This window comes from Triticum dicoccoides, chromosome 7A (genome assembly GCF_002162155.2).
Source record: "Triticum dicoccoides isolate Atlit2015 ecotype Zavitan chromosome 7A, WEW_v2.0, whole genome shotgun sequence".
Taxonomy (NCBI): domain Eukaryota; kingdom Viridiplantae; phylum Streptophyta; class Magnoliopsida; order Poales; family Poaceae; genus Triticum; species Triticum dicoccoides.
In genome coordinates this window covers 394,540,868-394,550,521 of record NC_041392.1, presented here as the reverse complement: position 1 = coordinate 394,550,521, position 9,654 = coordinate 394,540,868, and the positions used below count along the sequence as shown (strand labels likewise).

General features: G+C 50.5%; 1 protein-coding gene across 4 annotated transcripts; it reads right to left on the bottom strand.

Moving 5' to 3' along the window:
- Positions 1-1,971: 1,971 nt before the first annotated feature.
- On the bottom strand, positions 1,972-7,856 carry LOC119332144 (pentatricopeptide repeat-containing protein At5g65560-like). 4 transcript variants are annotated; one of them, XR_005160828.1, is made up of 4 exons: positions 5,521-7,856; positions 4,508-4,542; positions 4,110-4,299; positions 1,972-4,035 (listed from the first exon to the last, which is right to left on the bottom strand). XR_005160828.1 is itself a non-coding variant. In XM_037605312.1 (3 exons), the coding sequence occupies exons 1-3, from the start codon at positions 7,700-7,702 to the stop codon at positions 4,277-4,279; spliced, it is 2,223 nt and encodes a 740-aa protein (XP_037461209.1). In that variant the 5' UTR covers positions 7,703-7,856; the 3' UTR covers positions 4,162-4,276. The 4 variants fall into 4 exon arrangements, 1 of the variants encoding a protein (XP_037461209.1); XM_037605312.1 differs by lacking the exon at positions 1,972-4,035 and having other exon boundaries at positions 4,162-4,282; XR_005160829.1 differs by lacking the exon at positions 1,972-4,035 and having other exon boundaries at positions 4,197-4,299; positions 4,508-4,723.
- Positions 7,857-9,654: the final 1,798 nt, after the last annotated feature.

The following is a 9,654-nucleotide window of genomic DNA, read 5'->3' as shown; positions in this document are numbered from 1 at the left end:
GCGCCGTATCTTGATCTGGATACGGTGGCAAGTGAGCAAGGATCAGGTCGTCGCATCCTTAGTGGCACGCTACATCGACGACCGAGTGTAGTGGAAAATGAGCAAGGGTCTTCGCATTTGACTCGATGAGTGCGAAGGGTAAGGAAGCTAGCCAAGCCTAGGAGGATCCGCTTAGGTAGCTGGGACGTAGGGTCGTCCCCAACAGGTAAACTTCGTGAGCTAATTGATGCAGCGGTGAGGAGAGGTTTTGATGCGGAGCATCCTATGGACATCACCATGTCAAGAGTCCGTTCGGCGAGTGACACGTGCGACATCTACTTCACATACACAAACGTGAATCATCTCCTTTACACGTGCTCACTTGACCCCTTCGAGGATGGTATACTACTTGACACTCCACTCGTGTGCATGCATAGGTATTGTCGGAACGCTACGGACGACGAGTGCGAACGCAAGTGTGCAACTACACCATCCGCGAGGGAAGCCTGGAAGCGACGACGGAAGAAGACGAAGCTGCTGAAGCTACAGCAGTCGGACATCCGGGCCAGAGGCCGGACATCCGGCGCCTAGGCAGCCGCGCAGGAGCTGCCCCAACAAACAGCCAAAAGCATCAGCGGATCTACTCCATGAGAGAGACCGCGGCCCCTGTCTGCGCACAGTGTAAGGGCCGAGGCCCGTGTCTGCGCACAGTGTAAGGGCCGAGGCCCGTGTACCCCTTTGCCCCCCTAGACTATATATTCTCCACCTCGTCCTACTTTCTAGGGTTAGCATTGGTTTAGCTCATATTTAGAAATAGAGCATTGCTCATACACATCGGATCTACTCCACGAGAGAGACCGCGGCCCCTCTTCAGAGAAGATCCCTTTGGATTCAAGACCTCCTTGCGGAGAAGAACATCAAGACCTCCTCACGGAGAAGACTGGCTACCTTTGTATCGTCCTTAGTTGTCCGTGGATCGTGTGATCTCTTATGTACCCGAGGATCTAGCACATGTGTGACTATTTCGTGTTGGTTTAGTGATTTTCCCGTGTTTCCTCTCGTGTTTCCCCTCGTTTTCCCCTTGTGTTCTTCGTGTTCATCGCGGGATCCGCTCCTTTCGTGAAAGATCGGCCGATTAGGGTTCTACCCTACATCAAGATGCCAGAAGAATGAAGACGGAGTATATTAGTATCAATCTTCAAGAACAAGGGGAATGTTCGGAGTTGTACTAATTACCGTGGAATTAAGCTATGAGCCATACAATGAAGCTATGGGACAGAGTCATTGAGCACCGCTCAAGAAGAATGACAAGCGTGATCAAAAATCAGTTTGGTTTCATGCTTGGGAGGTCGACCATGGAAGCTATTTTCTTGGTACGACAACTTATGGAGAGATACAGGGAGCAAAAGAAGGACCTGCATATGGTGTTCATCGTGATAAGATACCGCAGAATGCCATGTGGTGGGCCTTGGAGAAACACAAAGTCCCAGCAAAGTACATTACCCTCATCAAGGACATGTACAATAATGATGTAACAAGTGTTCGAACAAGTGATGGCAACACTGATGACTTCCCGATTATAATAGGACTACACCGGGGGTCAGCTTTGAGCCTTTATATTTTTGCTTTGGTGATGGATGAGGTCATAAAGGATATACAAGGAGATATCCCATGGTGTATGCTCTTTGCAAATGATGTGGTGCTAGTCGACAATAGTCGGACAAGGGTCAATAGGAAGTTAGAGCTATGGAGACAAACCTTGGAATCGAAAGGTTTTAGACTTGGTAGGACTAAAACCGAGTAGATGAGGTGCGGTTTCAGTACTACTAGACACGAGGAGGAGGTTAGCCTTGATGGGCAGGTGGTGCCTTAGAAGGACACCTTTCGATATTTGGGGTCAATGCTACGGGAGGATGGGGATATTGATGAAGATGTGAACCATCGAATCAAAGCCAAATGGATGAAGTAGCGCCAAGCTTCTGGCATTCTCTGTGACAAGAGTGCCACGAAAGCTAAAAGGCAAGTTCTATAGGACGGCGATTCGACCCACAATGTTGCATGGCGCTGAGTGTTGGCCGACTAAAAGGCAACATGTACAACAGTTAGGTGTGGCGGAGATGCGCATGTTGAGATGGATGTGTGGCCACACGAGGAAGGACCAAGTCCGAATATGATATACGAGATGGAGTTGGGGCAGCACCGATTGAAGAGAAGCTTGTCTAACATCGTCTGAAATGGTTTGGGCATATTCAGCGCAGGCTTCTAGAAGCTCCAGTGCATAGTGGACGGCTAAAGCGCGCTGATAATGTCAAGAGAGGCCGGGGTAGACCGAACTTGACATGAGAGGAATCTGTAAAGAGAGATTTGAAGGACAAGAGTATCATTAAAGAACTAGCCATGCACAGGGGTACGTGGAAGCTTGCTATCCATATGTTCCAGAACCATGAGTTGGTCGCGAGATCTTATGGGTTCTACCTCTAGCCTACCTCAATTTGTTTGGGACTAAAGGCTTTTCCATTGTTATGGTCAACCCACCTCGTATATTGACGGTGCCATGTACCAGGGGAACACTAGCAGATTGGAGTCAGCCCACCAGGCCGGGAATCAGCCCATCGGGCCACGTTGCGTCCCAGGCATGTTACCGGGCTGGCGGCCTCATTAGCACGCATCCATCTACTTGGCGACCAAGACAAGCTATCCCGAGAATCTCAAAGGATCCCCACCCGAGCATAACCAACCCGGAAATTGCAAACCCTAGGCCCTGTCCCTTACATAAGCAAGGCCTAGGGCTAGATCATATATCATCTAATCTCGATACACCTACGTGATCCTTCGCGATGTCTCCATTGTACACCACACCATATCTCTCATGCAAGGCTATGACCATCAATTCAATAAAGCAGGAATAGGATCTTGCCTCCACCGTGAAGGCCTGAACCTGAATAACTGCCTCGTGTGACTCCCTTCTGGCCTTTTGATTGCGAGTGGCTCCCTATCGAGATTACTGTCGACATTAGGCCCTTCGTAAACAAGCCACTGGCAAAACTAGGGAGCTGGCCACCAGGCACATCTCCTGTCTGGTCGGGTCCAGGTTCCCCTTCAGGTATCCACACCAGGCACGTCCAGCTGCTATGGCCCTCTCATTAGGCAGAGCCAGATCTGTTTTTATTTTAGGGATTCCAGGAGTACCTCACAACCTCGCCAAGCAGTCCAAGATAGCACGATCATTTCAATTGCAACCCAGATGCAGTTGAGTCCATGACGCACTCGGGGGATACTGACGATGCCATGTACCAAGGGTAAACCAGCAGACCGGAAGTCGACCCATCAGGCCACGGTGCGGCCAAGCCCTCTAAAAGGTTGGTGGCGTCATCAGGACGCATCCATCTACTTGGCGATCAAGACAAGCTATCCCGGGGATCTCAGAGGATCACCACCCAGGCATAACAGACCTTGAAGTTTGTAAACCCTAGGTCTTGTCCCTGTAAGCAAGGATACAATGGGGCTACTGACGATGCCATGTACCAGGGGTACCCGACACCCGACAGACCAAAAGTCGACCCATCAGGCCACGGTGTGGCCCAGGCCCTCTAACGGGTTGGCGACCTCATCAAGACGCATCCATCTACTTGGCGATCAATACAAGCTATCCCGGGGATCTCGAAGGATCCCCACCCCGGTGTCACCGACCTGGAACATTGTAACCCCTAGGCCTTGTCCCCTGTATAAGCAAGGCCTAGGACTAGATCATAGATTATCTAATCTGGATACACCTACGTGATCATAGCGATCTCTCCATTGTACACCACATCATAGCTCCCATACCAAGCTATCACCATCAATTCAATCAAGTAGGAGTAGGGCCTCCACCGTGAGGGCCTGGACTGGACCTGGGTAACTGCCTCATGTGACTCCCTTTTGGCCTTCCGATTACGCGTGAAACCCTATCGAGGTTACTGGCAGTATTATGATCCGGCATATATACAGAAGCTGACTCGGTGCATTAGCAATAAGTTGCATCCATGGAATCTTCCAGAATTTGACTATCCTATTTACCTGCAGAATGGAAATTATAAATAATTAGATTGTAAGTGCAAAATTGGTGAAAGCAATAAGCAAATGCAGCTTACCGTTCAAGTATTCTTCGAGGAGCAGCCTGGAACATACTTAGATAATTGTCAATATTCATGCTCTTTACCATTAGAAACTAGTAATTTCACCAAGTTACAGCAATCAACTCAACAAACAATTCAACTTCGGTGTTGTATATATCTCTTCAAGCAGGTAATTGATATCCCTAATCCTGACAAATAAAATACCCTTGGGGGGTGAAAAAAAACACATCCTTCAGTGCACAAGAGACAAACGTTGCACAGGGCACGGTAATAAAACTGTGCATTTAATATAACTCAGCAACGAAGGAAGTTGTCTCAAAAGTGATGGAGCAAAATGTGCATCATAAAAGGTAATGAGGAAGCAATAGTTGGCAACTAAACACAACATAAACACAAGATAATTTGAAAAATACCTTCTTTCTTCCTGTGACGACAACTGCCTTGCCATCTGCAAAATAGAATGCACCGCTCACGTTCCTCTCCGAGTTGGTTGAGAAGTTCCCAATACCATTGAGAATCTATTGCATGCCTGACACATACAAGTCTAGCCAGTGGCTGAGAGCTATTCTATGTGGAGTTTGTGTGGTATTCTGAAAGGGTGTGCTTCCTCCAAGGGATGAAACAGCCCGCTGAAAGAGCAAGTGACTATCACAGGAAAGATGCAAAATGCATTTCTTACTTACTGTTGCAATACAACGACAACGACTGAACCACTACTTTGATAGAAAATGTACATCAAGGGGGGTTACAGAAAAGAAGTACCAGATGGTAACAATAGTCAGCCAATACTGGAATGCAAAAAGGTTGGCAAGGGGCAGTAAAATAGGGCACAACAAAGTCTGCCATAAATCTGTGAATGACTGATAAGCCTAATAATACTAATATGGGCTGTATCACAGAGTTCTTAATTATTAGCATTAAATATATTAGATCCAAATCCGTTTAACTACACAATACTATATTAAAAAAATTAAGCAAACAGGTTAAAGCCCAGTTTCCATTAGAGAACACAATGCATGATTTAGCTTTCCATTCTGTTTTTACATCAAGCTTTCCATCATATTAGTAAGTTAGTAAATTCTTGGTCACTGATGAAAGACTTTTCATAGTTTATACTGTTACATAATATCATATGAGTTGTAATCTACCAGTGTTACTAAACTGAATTATGAACATATTCCACTAGACATCGTCCTACAATCTATCAAATAAAATGACTGAGATCTTCCATATGATTCTATACATTGCTGAAAGCCTGAAATCGTGGAAAGGAAACCAATAACGGGCAGAAGATATGCTGGAGTGGAACTGAGACATGCAAATGCATATGCCTCGGCAATGGACCATCAAAACACGGCAGTTTATTGGTTTGTCTAATAATTTTATTGAGCAACTTCATGTGCATCATTTGCAATTGATACTTTACCTGTAAGCTTGGCATACAATGCATCACCAGGGCGATAATCTTGCTCCTCCATCACTGAGAGCAGAATCAAACACTCGGCAGCATTGCCCTTCCGCAATAGACCATCAACCAGAATCTTCCAAACTATCTCATCATAGTTGTATTCCTCCAATAACATGTCACCCAAAACCTTTTTAGCAGTCTTAATACTTCCCTCCTCACAAAGAGAACAAATAATATGCCTATACGATTCTACACGTGGTAAATAACCACTTTTGATCATTGAATCAAGAAATGTCAAAGCTTCTGTTGGCATTTTTAGTCTGCAACAACACCCTATAATTGAAGTATATACATCCTCGCCAGGGGTCAAGTTAGCACTCTGCATCTCACCGAGCAAAATTTTGGTTTCCTCCAATCTATCAACTCGGCATAAAGACCTAAGAAAACAATTGTAAATTTCAATGTCTGAAAGCAACTGAAGCTTAACCACCTCCTCCAGAAGCTCCTGGAGATATTCCATTTCTGCTATTTTCCATATATCAACAGAGCTGGCAAGGATATTATTAGAGGATTTTTTCTTTACCAATAATCTAAGCAGGGCCGTGTAGGACACCTCATTTGGCTTGCACCTACTAGCAACCATGTGCTTAAAAACTGAAAATGCTTGACTGGCTAGTCCTAAATTTGCATACCCACTAATCAAAGTGTTATATGTCACTAAATTAGGGGAAATGCCCTGATCAACCATTTCAACCATCATATGTTCAGCACCTTCCATCCTTCCCTCATGACAGTAGGAGCGAACAAATATTGTGTAGGTGAAAACATCAGGCTTAATTCCTGCCGCAATCATCTTATTAAGTATCTTCTTTGAACCTTCAGGTCCTAGCTCCCTAACAAGCTCATCAATTAGAATGGTATACGTGACAGCATTGGGTTGTACTCCTTTCACCATCATATCATCCAACACCAACATCGCTTGTGACAACTCCTTTTGCCTGCATAATCCATCAATTAGTGAACTGTATGTGTGAGCGTCTAGCACAAACCCCTGTGAAACCAATTTCTGCATTAACTTGTCAGCAGCATCAACCTTTCCTGCCTTGCACAGTCCATCAATCAAGCTGGTGTAGACAATCTCATTCACCCTGTATCCTTTCTGTATAAGAGACCCAAGAAACAACTGAGCTTCCCCAACCCTTCCACGTTTGCACAGAGCATCAATCAACATCGAGCAAGTCCACTCACTAGGAACCAGCCCGGTGGCCTCCATCGATTGGAGCATCCTAAAAGCACATTCCAACTGCCCATTATTGCACTGCCCCTGAATTAAGGCCGTGTATGTCACCACATTTGGAGCCAAACCAGCCTCGACCATCCGGCTGAACAGCACCATGGCTCTGTCCACCTTGCCAGATTTGCAGAACCCACATATCAGCTCAGTATACGTTCGCACATTTGCTGAGCAGCCCTTAAGATCCATCCTCTCATAAACCTTAACCGCGAGCTCCAGGTCCCCGGCATTGCAGTAGCCATCAATCAGGGCATTGTAGACGACCACATTTGGCTCAAAACCCTCAGCCATTGCCTCCGCGAGAAGAACCTCTGCCTCTCCAGTTCGCCCCGCCCCACACAGTCCATGCACCATCGTGGCATACACATGTGTGTCAGGGGCGCACCCGTCTGCCCGCATCCCAGCAAACACTGCCACAGCCTCACGCACCATACCGGCGCCACACAGCCCATGGAGCAGAGCAGTGTACGTGAACACAGTGCGTGCACATCCTCGGAGCGGCATTAGCACGAACACCCGGCAGGCGTGCGAAAGCAGCCCCGCCCGACAATATCCGAGAACAAATGAGGTATACGCATGAGAGTCCGGCGCAAGACCAGCGCGGAGTAGGGAGGCAAGATGCCGCTTGGCAGCAGGGAGGTCGCCGGCGAGGCAGTAGGCATTGATAAGGGTGGTGTACGTGCGAAGGTTGCGCGCGGGCATGCGGGATGCGAAGGACTCCATGTCCGGGAGCATGCGGTGGCGGGCGAGCGCCATGAGGAGGGTATTGAGGCAGCGGAGCGGGGGGAGTGGGGTGTAGGAGGTGAGGAGGAGGTGGGAGAGGCGGCGGAGGTCTGCAGTTGAGGACGCAGCAGCGGAGATGGCGGCGAGGAGGCGGGAGGTGGGAACGGGCAGGGGCAGGGGCATGGCGCGGAGGGCTATTGTGTGGTGGGTTATGAAGGTGGCCGGCGGCGCCGCCGGAGGCGGATGGTGATGGAGGTGGGAGGAGGGAGATGGGATCCTGGGCCTTTAGAGCATCTCCGGCGTTCGGCCCGGCTGGAAATAGCGCCGCCCTCGGGGCCGGTTGGCGTGGGGGTGATCTGGTTCCAGCCGCCGCCCCAGGTCGCCCCTCGTCAACGTTTTGTAAATATTTTTAAAAATATACTTAGCCAAAATTTGGCAAATAGGATATAGATTTGGCGATATTTAGGCGTTTTGCAGTCATTTTACATATTAAAAACATATAAATGTACTAAAAGGAAAAAAACTGTTGCTGCCGCGCCTACAAGCCGAAGAGCTTGCTAAAGGCGTCGTAGTCGCCGCCGTCGTCGTCCTCCTTCTCCTTCTTCACACCGCGGTCGTCCCTGCTGGACCCTTGCCCGGGGTCGCCCTGGTTCCGGCTGGCGGCTCGAGGACGATAACGCCTCCCTTATCGCGCACGGCGACGAGCGGCAATCTCCTCTAGGGCGTCGCGATGGCGCTCCATCTCCAGTTGGGCCCAATCCTCCCGTGCCCACTTCATGGCGGCCTCGTCGTCGAGTGCGGCCATGTCATCGTGCTCGCTCTTCACGGTGGCGAGCCCCGGCTCCATCTTCGGTTTGACGAGGCGGTAGGTAGGAGCCGAGGAGGCACAGCCGCCCTCGTTGATGACGAGGGCGGCGTCGCGGGTGCACCGGCGGAGCGACGTTTCCACGGGCTCGGCGTTGATGCTGACGAGCGCCGGCGACCCGGAGGAGTGGGAGGAGGAATAGGGAGAGGAGGAGGAACCGCCCAGCATGCGCCTCGGCAGCCACGGGCGGCCACTCCGGCGGGGGACGGGGCCGGGGCTGCCGGATACTCGAGCGACGATCATTGCCGCCCTCGAGGTACTCGAGGACGGCATGGAGTGTGCGGTTGGGGGTGCCCCACCACAGGCGGCGACCGTCGCTGTTGTTGTGTCCCCTTATCACCGGTGTGTTGGTGGAGGCGAGCCACTCCTCTTGCCGACGTTGGAAGTACGCCACCCAGTGCGTGTGGTCGTCGGCGGCGTACTTCGGGAGGTCCCGCTCCTCCTTCATCAGAGAGGCCCGAACACGCTCGATCTCGGCGTGGAAGTAGCCGGGATGGTCGACGTCGGGCTGCGGGGGACTGGGATGCCCCCGGCGCTGAGCCTCCATCGCCTCGGACGCGCATGTCGGGCGCCGGCGGGTAGTTCGCCTTGTGGAGGAGGTTGGCTTCCCACTCGTGCAGGTGGCGGCGGCCGAAGCCGTTGGCCACCGCTCCATCGCCGGGAAACCACTCTCCCATCGGCGGGGCGTGCACGCGATGGCTAGGCGGGGAGAAAGAGGAAGAGAGAGCGTCAGCGACGAGAGAGAGGGGCTGCGAGGCGAGTGCGTCCACCAGCAAGGGAGGGGCAGCTTTTATAGCGGCCGGGGGAGCGGCAAACGTATGTACGCGTGGCGGGAGAGGGCGCGTCGCCGCACTACGCCGCCCGTTAGGAATCAATGAAAGGATGACCGGCGGCAGCCTTGGCATTGATTCCCCTTGGAAAACCGAGGCGATGAGGACAACGATGCGTGGGGTCGCTGACTCGGCAGGCCCGCAGTTCTTTCGCGCCAAAAACAATTCCCCCGGTGCCCTCAGACGCCCCCCAGTGCGCTGGATTCGGCCTGGGTCCGTCGTCGTCAATTTCGACCCTAACCGACGAAAATTGGGCTCTTGGGAATGCGACTGAGCTGTTTTTCCAGCGCCAATGCTAAAAATGGCCTTGGGGCCTATTGGGGACGCGGCTGGAGATACTCTTATGAAGGTGCCTTGTTTGGGCTGTTGCGATTGATTATCAGATTTAGTCTTTCCAAAACAAGAAGTATCAAACAAACTCCCCTCGAAGAAAAATAGCT

What these genes read in the sequence shown, in the direction of transcription:
- LOC119332144 (XM_037605312.1), bottom strand. Translation starts at nt 7,702, where the DNA reads ATGCCCCTGCCCCTGCCCGTTCCCACCTCCCGCCTCCTCGCCGCCATC. An exon ending in ATTGTATGCCAAGCTTACAG is followed by an intron (nt 4,543 to 5,520) that starts GTAAAGTATCAA and finishes TCTATTTTGCAG; the next exon opens with ATGGCAAGGCAGTTGTCGTC.